Below are 19068 nucleotides of genomic sequence, written 5' to 3'. Positions count from 1 at the left end.
ATCTCCCAGAATTACAGCTGAACTTCAGATGACAGAGATAATGGATGGTTTGGAGGGTGGTCTCTGTGACATTGTATCAGGCTGAGGCCTCTCCCTCCCCAAATAGGGTTGCCAGGTCTGACACAGGAAATATCTGGAGACTTTGGGGGTGGAGCCTGAAGCAAGGTTGTAACAAGCATGACTGAACTCTAAAGGGAGTTCTGGCCATCATATTTATATGGACAGCACTGCTTTTATATTTCCTTCCTTCCACTGGAAATAATGGAGGATTAGGGGCATCTTTTGGCGGGACTCATAGAATTGGACCCCTTGGTCCAATCTTTTTGAAACTTAGCGGGTTAGAAGAGAAGCACCAGATGCTCTCCTGAAAATGTGGTGCCTCTACCTCAAACAGCCCCTTCAGGGCCCCAGATACCCACAGATCAATTCTCCATTATACCATATGGAGACTGGTCTCCACAGAGAATAACGGAGTGCTCAGTGGACATCAAGCCCATAACCAGGATTTTAAAAGATGGGGGGGCGCATGTAAAAAAGTCAAGGGACAGTTAGCAGCTCCCCTCTCCCGGCTGCCGCTGCCATGACACAGGGCACCCAACTCAGGGTGCCTGACTGATTGACAGGCCCTTTAAATGCCATGGGAGGGGCAGCAGCTCTTCCTGGGTACCCCTCCCATGCAATTTAAATTGTGGGGAGAGGGAGGGGTGAGCCCCAGCCTCTCACCTTTCACCTCCACAGCAGTGGCAGGGGAAGAGAAGGTCTGGGGCACCTGACATGAAGCCAGGGGGCAGGCCCCACAGGCCCCCCTGTAGCTACAGGTCTGGTGGACATTCTCCTTCACACAGCTTTCTGATAACCCTGAAGCAGAAGGAGGGCCTTCAAACCAGGGGATCCCCTGCCCCCACCTGGGTATTGGCAACTCTATCCCCAAACCTTGCTGTCCTCAGACTCCACCATAAAATCCCCAGGAACTTCATAATCTGGAGCAGGCAGCCCTAGTCAAGCCTGGTCCTTATGAGTCCTCCCTCAAATGCAAAAAAATAGTCCTGGAAAGGGCCCTGCCTTCTCCCCCTGCCTCTGAACTTGGAATCCTCTGGTTGCCTAGCAATAGCCACTGGGGAAATCTGTGGCTTAAAGCTACAGGCACTCCTTATATAATTTTCAGTTTTTGAAAACTCCCCAATGTATTTTTTTTATTTCACAATTTTCTGCAAACCTGGAGCCCATTCGTAGCTCCAGTTAACAGATTTAAGTGTCCAAAGACTGGCGAACTTAGATTTTTATTGTGCTTTTTATGTTTTATTCATAATGTAAGTCACCTTGAGGCACAATGAAGAAAGGAACCTAATAAACATTTTAATTTAAAAAAATGTAAAAATGCCAAGAGACACTTTCACATAATCTCTCATCTTAATCATATGCTTCCTTTCAGCCCTCCTAGACTGGCAGATGCTGGGAGGGGAGCTAAACCAGCTTGTGGGCTGCATCCTACCCACACATCTCCAGTTGGCCATTCCAGGTGTTAAAGGATTAGAATGTTGCACATTGTTTCCAGATACTGATGACAAATGAGGACTAATGTTGATCAGTGCTGCTTGTTCAGTACAATTCCTCTTAATCTAAAAGCTTTCTCCCTACCCACCCCAGATCTTAAATTGTGTTTCCCCCCCAGGCATAAGGGTTCATTTGCTAATTCTGTTATTATCTGCAGACCTTGTGTGACTTTGGGCAATTAAAAGATCTCATTTGCTTTCCAGTTCCTCTAATTAACTGCAAAGTCTATTTGGTTTCCAATCTAGAACACTAAACAATGAAGAATCTTCAAGTTGTCCAAGGAATTTTGCATAAACTGTTGGCTAAATAATGCAGTAATTACTATTTAGCACAACGGCATTTTCAGTCTTCTGTCTTTATGCATTTTAAGTACTTACTCATTTTCTATTAGTGTCTTGGGAAAAGGATAAAAATTGTATATTGTAAATGCAAAATATGTGATTTATATGCAGTGAAAGCATAGTCATTCCTTTTTTTCTTTTTGTTGTAAGTTGCTTTTTTAAATTGGCATCTTATTTTCTTCATGAAAACTCATTTTGGTAACAAGAGTATACCATCTCTAGTTAAGAACATAAGATAAGAGAAGCCATGTTGGATCAGGCCAATGGCCCATCCATTCCAACACTCTGTGTCACACAGTGGCCAAAAAAGAAAGGAGGTTCACAAGTGGGGCTAGAAGCCCTTCCACTTTGCCCCCCCCCCCCCAAGCACCAAAAATATAGAGCATCACTGCCCCAGACAGTTCCAATAATATGCCATGGCTAATAGCCACTGATGGACCTCTGCTCCATAATTTTATCCCAACCTCTCTTGAAGCTGGCTATGCTTGTAGCCGCCACCACCTCTTGTGGCAGTGAATTCCACATTAATCACCCTTTGGGTGAAGAAGTACTTCCTTTTATTCGTTCTAACCCTACTGCTCAGCAATTTCATTGAATGCCCACGAGTTCTTGTGTTGTGAGAAAGGGAGAAAAGTACTTCTTTCTCTACTTTCTCCATCCGATGCATAATCTTGTAAACCTATCATGTCACTCCGCAGTCGACGTTTCTCCAAGCTAAAGAGCCCCAAGCATTTTAACCTTTCTTCATAGGGAAAGTGTTCTAAACCTTTAATCATTCTAGTTGCCTTTTTCTGCACTTTTTCCAATGCTATAATATCCTTTTTGAGGTGCGGTGACCAGAATTGTACACAGTATTCCAAATAAGACCGCACCATCGATTTATACAGGGGCATTATGATACTGGCTGATTTGTTTTCAGTTCAGTAATAATTCCCAGCATGGTGTTGGCCTTTTTTATTGCAATCACACTGTCTAGACATTTTTCAGTGAGTTATCTACCACGACTCCAAGATCTCTCTCTTGGTCAGTCTCTGCCAATTCACACCTCATCAACTTGTATTTGTAGCTGGGATTTTTGGCCCCAATGTGCATTACACTTGACCACATTGAACCTTATCTGCCACATTGACGCCTACTCACCCAGCCTCAACAGATCCCTTTGGAGTGCCTCATAATCCTCTCTGGTTCTTACCACCCTGAACAATTTAGTGTCATGTAGTTAAGCTACATTTTTACTTGTCATGTAAAAACAGTTGTAAGGACACAATGCCAATATGTTTAGAATACTACCAGATTATTTGTTATCATTTTAAAGTTTTTTATAGAGACGTTAAAACAAAGGATTAAATTTAGCAGGGTATTGTTTTCTAAAGTCATTGGTGAACAGAATACTCAATGTTTATATTCTTGTAGCATTAATGATAACTATGAACATTGAGTTGGATCCTGCTTATGGAAGCACATCTTTCCTCATCTTCCAGTTCTTCCAGCAGCCCTTTGAAACCCCAGAAGAACTGATGCTAGAGGTTGAGAGAGCCACATTACCATAACACATAGAAGGGGAGGGACGGTGGCTCAGTGGTAGAGCATTTGCTTGGTAAGCTGAAGGTCCCAGTTTCAGTCCTTGGCATCTCCAACAAAAAAGGGTCCAGGCAAGTAGGTGTGAAAAACCACAGCTTGAGACCCTGGAGAGCCGCTGCCAGTCTGAGTAGACAATACTGACTTTGATGGACTGAGGGTCTGATTCAGTACAAGGCAGCTTCATATGTTCACATGAATTGCAGTAAGGAGCAGGAATTAGATGAAGTCATCTCCTCTCCCTTTTCTGGCATAGGAAGAATGGCAAAGAAAGCTTTTGTGCAAGCAGCCCTTCCAAGAGAGATAGGGAACAGTTCAGTGATTGTACTGCCTCTTAGTGACATGTGACATTTAGTCCATGAGGTTCCTTTGACCCCATCACCTGTTTGGGGGAGATTTTAGGGAACTTCTGGATAGGGTTGCTAGCCAATGGCTGGTACCTGGCATGAGATGGGGGCAGGGATGTGGGAAGCACTGTTGGTATGATGGTGTAAGATCACTTATGAGGAAAAACTGGAAATGACATTAAGCCACTCTAGAAATAACTGGAAACTTAACCATAGAGTGTGGAAGCAATTCCTAGAATGGCATGACATCACTGGTCCAGAAGTAATGTGGTGTTGACAGTGATTTTTTAAAATAATTTTTCTCCTGCCAGCAAAAGGAGCAGCAGCAGGAAGCAGGGGTTGGGCGATACCATAGTGCCACCATAGCGGGAGACCTGGCAACACTACTACTGGGGTGGGGAGCAGGGAAGGTGGTACTTATGATTCATAGGATCAAATCCAATGTGCCGTAAAGTATGTATTTTTGCAACTCAATATCTGCAAGCCTTTCTTCTGAAAGGGTAAAAACATAGATTTGAATTAATAAAATTTGTATGCAACAGCCATATAAGAGCTTGTGGAAATTAAAGAATTGTATTAGTAAAGTACTGCAAAAATGTTCAGGCAAGGAGATGATTAACTGTCTTTGTTTGATAAATTGAGTAATAATCCTTCAGTATTCAAATGCTATCTGAATTGATAAATTTAATTCCTACTTGCTCAGTTTGTCCAATTTTGTCTAACATAATGTGTTTTTGTAGGCTCTCCAAAAACAGCTAGATGATGTCAAAGAAGAGGAAATGTCTTTGTTAAGTAAACACAAAGAAGTCGAAAGTGAGCTAGCTGCTGCTAGGGAACGTTTACAGCAACAGGCCACAGACCTTGTACTAAAAGCCAGTATGTATGATTTTTATGTGCTAATATGTGATCTACATTAAATATTTATTTCAGAGTGATAGTTTTATGTATTTTCTATTTTTTAAAATCTTAATTATTCATTTTTATTGAAACTGTTGTGGCACAACCGCCTTTTAAAAACCAATTTTGTTTTTCCATCTTTCTCAATTGTTTTAATGTAATATCATTTAATGACCAAAAAGAACAAACTTTTGAGAAATTGGGGGATAGGGACAACCTCTACAACATGGTGCCGATGTGTCACATCATTTCCAATGCAAAACTGGACATGATGTCATCATGGCAGTACAATGCTGTAGGATTCTCCTACAACTAGTTTTGAGTGAATCCTAGAGTGTCACCGTAACATGATGACATCACTTCCAGTTTTGTGCCAGAAGTGAGGAAGAGATTCTTTTCATCACTGGCCTTTCAAGTAGTGGCAGGAAACGGGACTAAGGACAGGAGGCCTCCCACTATAGAAAAAGATCTGTCCATCCCATTTAAACTAAAAGCTAATAGTGAAGCTTGAAAATTTTCCAGTATTTACATTAAATACAGGGTGAATGGTATGTTGCTAAGGTCTAATGAAGAGGCAAGAATGTACACTGAAAGAATTTATCCAAACCACTCTAGAAGTAGTAACTATGTTGCATTGACTTTTATATAACTAGCCAGGATTTTAAAGGCCTTTTTGCATTTTTATTTTTATTTATTTATTTATTGCTGTTTGAGGTCTGTTTCACACACTGGTGACTCCTGGATATGCCATATGTCTGCTAGTGCACATACTCATAAGAGCATCTATGCACGATATGCTTGTTTCCCATGAGATTTCTACCATATGTAATAAGGTGAATGGATTGCAGAAGTCAGGTTATAACATGTATTGATTTACTTATATTTGCAACATGCTTTACAGTACTGTAAATAATTCTTCAGTGTATGAAGCTGTCTGAAACACTGTCCTTAGGACCTAAAATGTTAAAAGTTCTAAATATTTCGGTCCAACATTTTGAAATAAATATGATCTGAAATAAACTTTACCAAACCAGATGCTGCCTTAATTGTGCATCTGAGGACTCAAATGGAAAGCTAAAGCAGAATATCTTAATTACTCTATGAGAGGGCTTAGTTTTTTTCTGCCTATATGTCTTCTGCTAATAGGGTTGCAAACCCTGGAGATCTCCTGAAATTCGAATTGATCTTCTGGGGAGGTGACACATATCATGTCCCCTGCAGAAAACGGCAGCTCTGGAAGCTTTATGGCATTATACCTTGCTGAGGTCCCTTCCCTCCCCAAACCCCAGCCTCCCAAGGCTCCATCCCCAAATATCCGGGAATTTCCTAACCCATTTCCAGTGGCAAGACTGAATAACCATGAATTCTGATACAGCAGTTTCATATTGGGGTCTCCCTTTGAACTTCTTTTGTTGGAATATGTTATCTTTTATACTAGCAACAGAGTCCTATGAGAGTGTTCTCTGAGTTCTTTCTGATTGTTACCACTTTACAGATATCATTTTCCTCTGCAGTTACAGATATTGCACAGTTTGACAAAACTAGGGAGTTTGCATTATCACTGTTATTATGAATACTCTCTGATTGTATTTAAATCTTACACAATTACATTTTATCCTATATGTCCTGCATTTCATGACCCTTTGACTTTGCTGTACTACATTTATTTGTCTACTTAGCTCTAGTTCATGAAAAATTATGCTAGAATAAAACCTTTTTAGTTGTAAAGGTGATAAAACATTACTATTTATTTCTGTTACAATCGCTAATGTAGCTACTCTTCTGGAAGTAGAGATATTAATGATTTCTGTTTTCTTGAAGATGGTATCCTATTCAATTAGTTAATTAAAGTTGGCTATTGAGTAGGTAGGGGTAGAGAGAGCAGACTACTAAATAGTTTAAATATCTTATATATGGTAATAATCAAACGTGGCCCAATTTGCAGATATCTAAATCTGCAGATTGGAGCCACGCTGACTGTAAGCAGTTAGTTCTGCAAACTTGGGGAACCGCCCCCTCCCCTTTTTGCAGAAAAATCTGAAAACATTAAAAAAATATAGTGATTTGGGGTGTTTAGACCCCTTTCCAAATACAATAGTATTGTCTGAGTGTGCCCATACTTACCTAGAGTCTGAAGAGTGTCCATGAAATCTGAGGGTCACTCTGGGCCCAAGCCATGGGAATGGTGGGCTCTGGGAGCCACTTCAGGTCTGGCAGCGGCAGAGTACAGAAGCTGCACCAGACTCAGCAGTTGCATTCTGATGGCCCCTGGAGGCACTGGCACTGACACAACAGCCCCTAGGAGCTTTGCTGTCAACATGATGGCTCTTGGAGGCCTTGTTGCTGAGGCTTTCAGATCAAGGGCAGTCCTAAGAAGGACAGATCAAGGGCAGTCCTAAGAAGGACAGCCCCAGTGGCCAAAGAGGAGTTCAACATGGGGAGGGGAGAATATTGACACATATATAGGAAATATAGGGGAGAAGATTGATAGGGAAGGGGAGGGGGAGAAAGAGAGGAGGAAGATTGACAGTTAAGGGGATGGGAGAAAAAGAAAGGAGAGGATTGACAGAGAAGGGGTGAGAGTGAGAAAGAGAGGAGGTAAGATTATTAAAAATGGAGGGGAGAGGGAAAGATGCAAAGGTGAAGGAAAGAGATGTACCTTCCTTACATGTTCCTTGTGGGGTAAAAGTACTGAGAGATGTTAATTGTTCTCTAACAAAATATTAGATTTCTGTAATGTCAGAAATTATGGCTTTTAACAATAAACATAATATTGCATAGTTTTGTGTAGTTTTGTGTGCATTGGATTATGGTTTTATAGGTTCCATATGTTTAAATAATACTTGGACCATATGAGTTTATTCATTCTAACTCAGAAGGTGCAAAAATCCCAAGATTCTAAGTTAGTGCTTTATTTTTGCAGGTCACATTGGAATGCTTCAAGCTACTCAAATGACCCAGGAAGTTACAATACGGGATTTAGAATCTGAAAAATCCAGATTAAGGGAGAAGCTTTCTCAGCTGGAAGAAGAAAGAAATCTATTGCAAAGCAAAACCCAAAGTCTAGATGAAAGACAAAGGCAGCAAATTCTTGCACTGGAGAAGGTGAATATTCTCTCCCACCCTAACCCAACTGTAGTTTCTAACTGATACTATGGCCTTATTCAGATGTCACAGAAATGTTTGTGACAAGGAAACCTCCCCCCCTCCCTCATTTATTCCTTTAGTCTTCTCCTCTCATGCAGAGTCAAGTTTGAAGTCTTCTGGATTTTCTTCAATCAAACCACAGTTTGTTATGATGTCTGAATTAAGGCACTTCATCAAACTGTGGTTGTTTCTTGACCATAAACAGTGATTTTAAACAAGGATTAAGCCACAGTTTAGAATCTCAGTTTGTACTTAGTCTTAAATTTGTTGAATCGCCTAAATTTGGATGTCACAACAAACTATGATTAGTTTAAAGGATTCCTAAACCAGGAAATCTTCATTCTCAGCTTGATATATGAAGAAGGAGAGAAGGAATATATATGCTCAAGAATAAATTAGATGTGACACCCTTTTTCATTCAGAGTCCCCGCCATCCTCCACAACCTTTGTTCCACAGGTTCAGAGTTACAGATAGGTCAAGCACTCACAGTTCACCTCTTGTCGTGTCTCTTTTTAAACCAATAGTGAGCTATGACCATTTTGCATACCACGTTCTCTGTCTCATGCACAGAGAAACCTAGTCAGCCCATTTGCCTTTAATAATCATCCCTCACTTAGACACTGTACAGAACAATTGGGGCTGGAAACTCAAACACTGATTCATTTAAACACTGCCACCATTTATTCATATCCTGATATGTATTTATTAATAGAGGCTAAAATCTTAGTTTGTGTGTTTGTGCTTTGTTCCTGGAGACCTTGTAAAAACAGGTGAGTCAGTGGAAAAGACAATAATGTTAGGAAAAACTGAAGGCAGCAGAAAATGAGGGAGACCCAGCATGAGATGGATTGACTCTATAAAGGAGGCCACAGCCCTCAGTTTGCAGGATATGAGCAAGGCTGTTAACAATAGGATGTTTTGGAGGACATTTATTCAGAGGGTAACCATAAGTTGGAAGAAACTTGACACACATTACTGAATATATACTACAAAAGCAAATTGCAAACGGAATCAGATGGATGGTATAGAAATGCATATGAAAAAACAAGAATAAACCACTAGGAAATTTAAAAAACCACTTGAAATAAGGAGTTGCAACCATGACAGCAAGCTTAATGCCTATTAGGTAATCCAAGTCCAAATGTTAAATCATTAATTGCCACCCTATCACTCTTCTGTCCTAGTTTTAGCTCAGTTTCCTAACCAGCAAGCTGATTCAGTTTCATAGCCACCTACCCAAGGGTCTAGGAAGGTTGCAGAGACCCTTGTGAAACTCTCAACTCTCAAACAACTAGGAAGGAGAAGGAGAGGATGACAGGGTGAGGATAGGCCTTGTAAGGCCAAGACATGTGAATCTTAAACAGAAAGGGCAGCCTCTAGCCTAAAAATTAAAGCTGCTACCAAAACGAAAAACTACTACCAAACCTGAACTTTTCTACATGTCCCTTGGACACATCACTCCTAAGAGGTGGAGGCATGACTTAATTTTCCCTCATTTATTTTTACTTCGGCACACAGGGGACTTCAAAACTGCATGCCCACAACATCTTCCCAGCATCACAAAAAAAACCCCATGTTGGTCCAAGCTCTTTGTCATTCTGGAAGTGATATCACAGGAAAAGGTGGAGTTTTGGTTCAGTGTGCCCCAGAAGTGACATCACTTGACCCTTGACACCACAAGGAATGACATAAATCCGGTCTCCCGGCTCCACCCCCAAAGTCTCCTGGCTCCACCCCCAAATTTTAGTGGGTCACGAAGGAGAAGTGTAAAAATAACTGAGCCACAGGAAAGAAAAGTTTGAGAAACCCTGCCCTAGAGTGGGACTGTTAAGTCCACATATGGACATGTGAATGAGACAGACTACAGTAATTCCTCAGAAAATGCATGGTTCAGGTGTATGTGTGTTGGAAATATGCCTAATTTTGAAATGCTTTGATTATTCTGCATTAACAGAAAGTGAATGAAGCAAGGGAAACCCAAAGAGAATATTATGAGAAAGAGCTGATAAAACTGCAAGCCAGACTAGAAGGAGAAGCTGCACAGCTAAATGAGGCTCATTCTAAGACCTTGGAGGAGTTGGCATGGAAACATCATAATGCTCTTGAGGCAGCACATAGCAATACTAACAAGGAGAAAAAGAAACTGCAAATGGTAAGTGATCCAAAATGTAAGAAGTATTTCTGTGTTTGTTTTGTAAAAGGATTTTGAGTAAATTTTAACACACTGCAGTTGTTCCAAACCTTTTTACTAATATGATTGACAAAATATTTACCTACTCAGACTATTTCTATGTGTATTAATATCTCTCTGCTCCAGATTTTGTTCTGTTGATGATAAATAAATAGAAGGAATTTACTTTCTCATCTTTTCAGAGCACTGACTGGAACATACATGGCCTTACATGGCCTGGACCGACATACTTGAGGGACCGTCTCACCCCATAAATGCCCTGGAGGGCATTGTGGTCTGCTACGCAGCACCTCCTGACCACCCCTGGCCCGAAGGACATCTGTCTCACCTCAATCAGGGCCAGGGCTTTTTTGGCTCTGGCCCCTGCCTGGTGGAATCAGCTCCCTATGGAGATCCAGGCCCTACCTGAGCTACTGCCATTTTGTAGGTCCTGTAAGATAGAGCTGTTCTGCCGGGCTTTTGGTTGAGTCAGCGGGCATCCTATTCCACCAACTATTCTATCTGTCGGCCTCCCTTGTTGTGACATCATGCTTTATAGCCTTGTTGAGGTGCTGAATCTGATTTTAACACCATCACTTCTTCTTGGACCAAAAACTGTACTCTGTGAAATGTTCCCTTTCCTCTGGTGATGCACCTTATTTAGTTTTATCATTCTGCTGTTTGGTTTTATTGTATTGCTTTAAATTTGACTTGTTGGTTTTTATTGTCTAATCTATGCTGTGATCCGCCCTGAGCCTGTTATGGAAAAGGAGGGAATATAAGTTCACTGAATAAAACAAATAAACATTCCATTTTCTAGTTTTTATATCTTTCTCATGGGAATTTGGAAGATTAGCATATAAGATTGTGGTTAGATATGCTACCAGTGCTGAAAGACTCATGAAAGTGACAAACTATTATAATTTTGGCCATGTAAATTATACGGGCATATATATAGGCAAAGTGGCTTTTTTCCATCTTTGCCAGGCCCGGCAACTGGCTCCCCTCCTGTCCTGTTCGGACTTAGCCAGCCACAGCGATCCATGTGACGGTCACCTCCAGATTAAATTACAACTCGCTCTCTGGCCTACCCTTGAGACTGATCCAGAAACTCCAGCAGGTCCAGAACACGGTGGTGCAAGTCCTGTCAAGAACACCACGGACACTGCTTCCAGAGTTGGAACATGGACCTGCTTCTTTTAGGAGGAGTGGACCGGAGCCTTTATTCTGAGCATAAAAGACGATTCCAATGCCTGCTGCCTACATTTTCCAGTGAGGGAAATGTCTGACATGCTTGAAGAATTTTAAGGGGATTTACTTTGGCTGACGAATCCCAGCAGGGTTCCTTTTCAGCTTTGAAGAGTCCCCGGTGAAGAATTGCATTCCATCGTCTACAGAGGGTCTCCGGAGTCATTAAATTGACTTCATCAACATTCCAACTTTCTATGGATTACAATAACGTCTGAAGGTCAAAAGAACGGTGTAAAGGAGAATAGACTTTCTTTAAGGTAAAAGATCTTTATCAGTCTGGGACTAAAATAAGGCTTTTAAAATAAAAGGATTAAGATCTGGAATTAACTGTAGGAGTATAAAGTTAAGAAGAAGAGGAAGGGGGTAAATCTGGAATTTTTGGAATTTAAGACAAACAGAAAGTGCAGAAAAATAACTGATGTTTGAAATACCTGTGGTTTTGAAAAAAATCCCCCGACATAACAGAGTTGCTGATCTTCAGGACGACACAGGAAGTGATGTTTTACAACTATCATGAGATTATCAACCATTGAGAATGAGACTTCACGGCCAGAAAGTCAGGAAGTAAAAATCGAAAGAAGGGAAATCTCTAAGCCTCCTGGCCATCTCTAGAGCCAGAGATCATAGAGAAACATTGGCGGCCATTAAAGAAGGGTCAAAGGTTTTAAACTTTTTAAAATAGAACAAGACTTCAAAAGTTAACAAAACCAGCAGGGATCATCCCAAAAGAGTTAAATATTTTGGACTATATACTTGAACCAAAATTTAAGGACTATTGGAGAAAGGAAAACTTTTTTTAAAAGGGGCTTGGAAAAGTCGCGGCCACCATTTTGGATAAAATATAAACTTTAAAAATTAAAATCTCGAGCTAGGAAGATGGCGATTTTGGGCTTGTTGAAAAGGGCAAGCCCTGATCTATTGAACTCTGCTATTGGATTGTGGATTGGTGAAATCACCTTTAGAGCCCATTTTCTGCAATGGGAGGACAGTGATGTCTGATCAAAAGCTGGGACCAAGGCTTACACGTTTGAGGGCAAGCTCTTTGGGAGAAGGAAAAATGGCTAAAGTTCAAGAACAATTGGAGGCTATGGAGGCAAGACTGGTGAAGGTGATGAAAGAACTAATAACTGAAAGGAAGAAGCAACTAACTAAAGAAATAAATTCCAGTGCTGAGGAAGTCAAGAAAGAGATTAAAAAAGAGATTGAAGATCTCAGGAAAGAGTCACAAGCAACAGCACAGAAGACAAAGGAGATAGAAGTTAAAGTTAAAGACCAAGATGCCACTATTAAGAACATGCAGGAGAAAGCAATACTACAAGATTCGTTTAAGAGGTGTACCTGAAAAAGAACAAGATGACCTAAAGAAGTATATTTCAACAATTATTGCTAAATTCATGGGAGATGACCCTGATGAGATGAGACACTTGTATGATTATGTTTACAGAGTCAACTCAGAATTTGCTAGAAAACGCAAACTGCCAAGGGATGTGGTAGTAAAATTTACTTCAAGAGATATGGTGGGAAGGACTTTAAGTCAACAATTTGAAAAGGCAATGGTAGTGGATGAAAGCAGAGTAAGAATAATGAAGGAGCTGCCAAGGAAGGTTATAAGTGACAGAAGACTGTTCAAGAAACTAACAGACAAGCTAAGGGAGAAGAGAATAAGATATAGATGGATTCTACCTGGAGGTCTTAGCTTTGAGTACAAAAGACTGAGAATTACAATAATAGATACTCAAGGCATGGAAAGGTATTTTGCGGACAATAAAGAATTTGGAGATACAGAATAATTGAAGAACTACCATGGATTACAAATTAATTTCTTGGAATGTATATGGACTAAACTCACCGCAAAAAAGAAAAGCAATATTTCATTGGATTAAAAACCAAAAATGTAATATAATTTGTTTACAAGAAACACATATTAAACAGATGGGTTATAAATTTTTATGGAATAAATCTTTGGGTGAGGAATTTTCTTCATTGGCTAAAGAAAAAAAAAGGGAGTGATTTTTTATATTAAAAAAGAATTGGAGCCAAAGCTGATTTTTAAGGACAATGAAGGCAGATATGTTGCAGTGGAGGTGTTAATGAATGAGAAAAAAACGTTACTGGGACTATATGCTCCAAATGGGGCAAAGGATTTTTTTTAAGACATTATGCAACAATTAGATCAAGTGACATATGATCAGATAATGTTAATGGGAGATTTTAATGGAACTATTAACTCTTTGGATAGATCCGGGGGGGGGGGGGGGAAACAAAGATGGCAAACTGCCAAAGTCATTTTTTGAACTAACAAAATAAGAAAGTTTGGAAGATGCATGGAGGGAATTCAATCCTAATGTACATGACTATACTTCCTTTTCAGCAAGGCATAACTCCTTCTCAAGAATTGACATGTTATGGTCTACTAAAGATCTGGGACTTATTACAAACAGAATAGAGATTCTTCCGAAAGTAGGTGCAGACCATAATCCATTAATGTGGCTGGCAAAAGACAGTAAAAAGGTGAGGAGATGGAGGATAAATGAAGATTTATTGCAAAAAGTGGAAATAGTGACATCTCTTGAAAAAGAAACCAAAGTTTTCTTTCAAATAAATGAAAACCAGGACATTCAATTTCAAACCATGTGGGGACGCGTACAAAGCTATAATGAGAGGGATACTAATTACATTGAACAATAAAGATAAAAGGGATAAAGAGAAAAAAATGCTGGACTTACAAAAAGAAATAAGTAAAAAAGAAAAAGAATTGAAAAAGAGACCAGGGAAAAAGAAAATTTTGCGGAAGATTACAATATTACAGAGTCAGTTGAGGTATCTATTGAATAAGGAGGTGGAATGGAACCTAAAAAGACTGCAGCAGAAATCCTTTGAGGGTGCTAACAAACCTGGGAAATATTTGGCGTGGCAAATGAAGAAAAAAAGGAAAAAAAATTATAAACAAAATTATATCGGAAGCTAAAGACATTGTGGATCAAGCAGGAATTAAAAGGGAATTTTACAAATACTATGCTAAATTATTTAAAAGTCAACAATTGGATAAAGAGAAAATAGAAGCATATTTGCAGAGAATAAAAGGAAAGCCCTTAACAGAAAACATGGGGAAAAAATTAAATGAACCAATTGAAAAAGTAGAAGTTGAAGCAGCAATTAGTTCAATAAAATTAGGTAAAGCACCGGGTCCTGATGGTTTCTCAGCAAAATTCTATAAAGTCCTGGCAGATACATTAGCACCAAAACTTCAAAAATTGATGAATAATATTAGACAAGATGGGAAAGTACCAAACACATGGAAGGAAGCTGTTATTTCATTGATACCAAAAGAAGATAGAGATGCCACAAATGTAAAAAATTATAGACCGATTTCACTACTTAATAATGACTATAAAATATTACTATTCATAATTAAAGTCATTATTAGTCTCTAAAAAAATATTGCTATTATTAGTCTCTAATAAAATATTGCTATTCGTAATGACTTTAGAGACTTTGTTGATGCAAATTAAGGAAGATAAAGAAATAGAAGGGTTGAAACTGAAAGGTTTTTCCTACAAATACAGGACATTTGCAGATGATGTGATGTTTATTAATGAAAACCCATTACAACTGACACCCTTGGGGTTTTTTTTGTTTTTTTTTTTAACTTTAATTTTTTTTATTAATTAATAAAAACACAATTCTACAAACATCAATTATAACAATAACAATATCTATAACACAAGCCATCCTGTTTTGTATATGATATACAGAGTAAATATCTAGTAAAAAGCAAAATCTAAGTATTTATCCGGTAATTTACAAAGTGCTCTTTGGTCAGCTTGTACATAGGCAAAAAAATGAAACCATTTCTCTATAAACATATTCTTCTCGCTTCCTTTGTCAAATGCTTCTGAATTTTGTATACAACCAGCTATTTTATCCATCACTATTAGGTCCCAAATTTTAAGAAACCATTTACGTTTAGAAGGTAGAACTGAAGCTTTCCACTGATGAGCTATTAATAATTTCGCTGCTAAAATAAGCATAGATGCCAATTCTTTCTTATGTTTTGGTATTTCGGAATTATTCCATAGGTTAAGCAATATTGATTCAGGGGCAAAGTACCAAATTAGAGTTCTATCTTCTTTTGGAAATTTTTCCATTTGTAATCCCAACAGAAAAGTCTCTGCAACTTTCTTAAAGTCATATCCCAGAATTTTAGATATTTCTTGTTGTATCATCTGCCAGAACTTTTTCGCTTTTCCACAAGTCCACCACATATGATAAAAAGAACCTTCATGTTTCTTGCATTTCCAACATCTATCCGACATCTTTTTACTCATCTTTGCCAATTTTTTCGGAGTAATATACCACCTATACATCATCTTGAAAGTTCTCTTTAATACTCTGACATGTTGATATTCTCATAGAGTTCTTCCAAAGATATTCCCAAGTATCCATTTGTATTTTCTATTTACATTAATTGCCCATTTAATCATTTGAGATTTTACTACTTCTTCTGTAGACCATTTTAACAGTAATTTATATATTTTTAATATTAATTTTTCATTATCTCCAAACAGAACCTTTTCCAATTCCGTTTGCTCTCGTCTAATTCCTTCAGATTTAATATCATTCTCCATCAAACTTTTTATTTGTTGCATTTGAAACTAGTCATACTTGTTGTTTAGCTCTTTGGCAGATTTTAATTCAACTTTATCACCTTGGATCTTTAGCAGTTGATTATATGACAACCCTCTCTCTTCATCCAATTCAACTGTTATTTTTATTACTTCTGCTGGCACTATCCATAACGGCTTTCTTTCATCACCATATTGCTTGTACTTTATCCATGTATTTAACAAGCTGTTTCTAATATAATGGTGAGAAAAAATTGATTTCAAGGATTTACAAGCTTTTACTGAAATGGTGTACAGAAGACAAAGTAGTGAAATCTCAAATGATAAAATGGACAATTAATACGAATAAAGAAATACAAATGGAGACATGGGAACACCTATGGAAAAACTCTATTAAAATATCGACGTGCTATAATATAAAAAAGAACTGTTTGAAAATGCTGTACAGGTGGTATATGACACCTAAGAAATTAGCAAAAATGAACAATTATCAGACAGGTGTTGGAAGTGTAAAAAGCATGAAGGTTCTTTCTACCATATGTGGTGGACTTGTGAAAAAGCAAAACAATTTTGGCAATTGATCCAGCAAGAGATTTCGAAAATCTTGGGTTATAATATTAAGAGAGCACCAGATGTTTTTCTTGTGGAATTACAAATGGAAAGTTTTCCGAAGAGAGATAGGACTATGGTGTGGTATTTGCTTTCAGCTGCGAGGACATTATATGCGCAAATGTGGAAGCAAGATAAAATACCAGAGGTATTGGACTGGATCTTAAAAGTACTACACTGGAGTGAAATGGACAAACTCACTAGAATCTTAAAAGACTAATTTAGAAAAATTTAAAGATGATTGGGAGAAATTTCAAAACTATGTTGAAAAACAATGGAAAGTGAAGAGACACTTAGTGATTTTTGATAACATTAACTGAATTTTTAATGGGAAGATAAGGCTGTAAACATTTGTTTTTGATTTAATATGTAATTTAGCAGAGTGCTAGATTAAGAGACAAATAGAGGGTTAATTATAATAATAATTATATAGTTTTGGTTTCTTTCATGCTAAGGTGACTGTAACTTTTAGTGAAGATTCTATAATTGTGATATTTACCTTTATTTACTTTTTGTAATTATTTTAAGCACTGGTGGAGGTCATGAAACAGAGGAGGCGGGGGGAGGAGGAAATTTGGTAATGTATTGGTTAATATCTTTAAATATATGTTTGATGAATATTTTTTTCAATATATTAAAAAATAATAAAATTGGTTTAACAAAAAAAAAAAAAGAACACCACGGACAGCACATATACAACCTGTGGTGTACCAGCTACACTAGCTTCTGGTTGAGTACTGAGTAGGTTCAAGGTTTTGGTGTTTACCTTTGAGCAGTCTGGGACCAATGTATCTAAGGAACTGTCTTCTCCGCTATATCCCTGATAGGGCGTTGTGCTCTGCTGGTAACAACTTGCTGGTAATCCCCAGCTCCAAAGAAGCTTGACTGTCCTCAACTAGGACCAGGGTCTTCTCAGTCCTGGCTGCTACCTGGTGGAACTCTTTGCAAGACAGTGTCCAGGCCCTGCAGGGTCTGCTACAATGCCGCAGGGCCTGTAAGATAGATCTGTTCCACCAGGCTTTTGATAGAGGCTTTTGACAGAGTACAGTGATAGTTGGTTGCCTATCTTCTTGTCCACCTCCCCTTCAGAAGTGTTTGTCCTTCCCCCCACCATATGCTCCAAAAATCTGAAGAAAATAGACATAATTAGCAAAATGCCATCAGGGGTTGGAACTTTTATTGTTACTGTTTTAGTGTACTAGCTTAAATATTGTTTTACTTATGTATTTTTATCTGATGTATATCATTCAGAGTGCAGTCTTGGCCGGGATGGCGTAATTAATCAAATTGAATTAACAACAACAATGATGTGGTCTGATTATGGAGCACCAACTGTCTGAATCATTGGGATATGTGTATAGATTGCTAGATGAAAAGTTTCTGGTTAATCTTCTAACTACCGTTTCCATTGGTTACTGATGTGAATGCATTTTCCACACTAATAATAAAAATTCTAACAATATGCTTATGGGTGCGCCCCCCCCCAGTACAATCCTATGCCAAGTTATTGCTGTCTTTGCCCACTGAAATCAATGGATATAGACTTCACTAACTGCATAAAATTCACTTTTTTCTTCTTGTTTCCTGTAGGAAGAGATTTTGTTGCTATGTTATAGGCTTTATAAATATTTTAGATATGGAGGGCAGATGAGCATACCTCTTCTGCCTTCCAACACATAGGCTAATACATATGCTGCAGATATGGCCTGGCTATTTGCTCATTGATTTTATTTTTGTTCTGCTTCTATTTAGCACATGCATCAATATATTCTTTAATTTGCAATGATCCTAACAATTGACATGCAATATTTTGTTAAATATTATAAATCTACTTTCGTGACCTGAATAGCCCAGGCTAGCCTGCTCTCATCAGATCTCGGAATCAAAGTGGGGTTGGCCCTGGTTAGTATTTGGATGGGATACCATCAAGGAATACCACAGTCACTATTCAGAGGCATACAATACCCTGAACAACTCTTGCCTTGAAAACCCTATGTGATTGAAAACCCTAAATTGGCTGTGACTATGGTAATACATAAATAAATAAAAATTCCTAGTTATTCTATCATTTGTGATATTGTGCTCAAGTATTAGATACAGGGAAGGAGCTGACATTTATAGCACTATAATTATTTGAAAACAAGCCTTTTAATTTCTTTTATGAATAAGTATAAAATACCAATTTGTATTTAAATGGGTCACAAAATCTACGAGATACCTAGGAATTCAGATACCCTTACATCTATCTGATTTATTCAAAGTTAATTTTGATGCTCTTCTTAAATCAACTCGCTCCACACTGAATGATTGGAGTAAATTTCAATCCTCTTTACTAGAAAAAACTCAACGGATCAAAACCTCCATACTTCCCAAATTTCTTTTTTTATTTCAGAATATCCCAATTTTTATTCCAATAAAAAATTTACAAGAATGGCAGGCCATCCTTCTTAATTACTTATGGTCAAAGAAAAAAGCTAGAATTAATTTTAACCTTTTAACCAAACCAAATACTATGGGAGGTTTGGCACTCCCTAACTTTAAATCATAC

General features: G+C 38.3%; 1 protein-coding gene across 4 annotated transcripts in view; it reads left to right on the top strand.

Moving 5' to 3' along the window:
• FAM184A (family with sequence similarity 184 member A) overlaps positions 1-19068 on the top strand; it is a 123530-nt gene that overhangs the window by 58631 nt on the left and 45831 nt on the right. For all 4 annotated transcript variants that reach the window (XR_009555403.1, XM_060238672.1, XM_060238678.1 and 1 more), the window contains exons 3-5: positions 4561-4696; positions 7641-7822; positions 9820-10017. Coding sequence is in view for 3 of the 4 variants with exons in the window: in XM_060238672.1 (XP_060094655.1) it covers positions 4561-4696; positions 7641-7822; positions 9820-10017 (516 nt within the window). In the remaining variant the exon portion in view is untranslated. The remainder of the gene's footprint in view (positions 1-4560; positions 4697-7640; positions 7823-9819; positions 10018-19068) is intronic.

The sequence above is a fragment of the Heteronotia binoei genome, chromosome 1 (assembly GCF_032191835.1).
Source record: "Heteronotia binoei isolate CCM8104 ecotype False Entrance Well chromosome 1, APGP_CSIRO_Hbin_v1, whole genome shotgun sequence".
NCBI classification, from domain to species: domain Eukaryota; kingdom Metazoa; phylum Chordata; class Lepidosauria; order Squamata; family Gekkonidae; genus Heteronotia; species Heteronotia binoei.
Note: the sequence above shows the minus strand (reverse complement) of the source record. Positions and strands in the feature narration are given on the sequence as shown.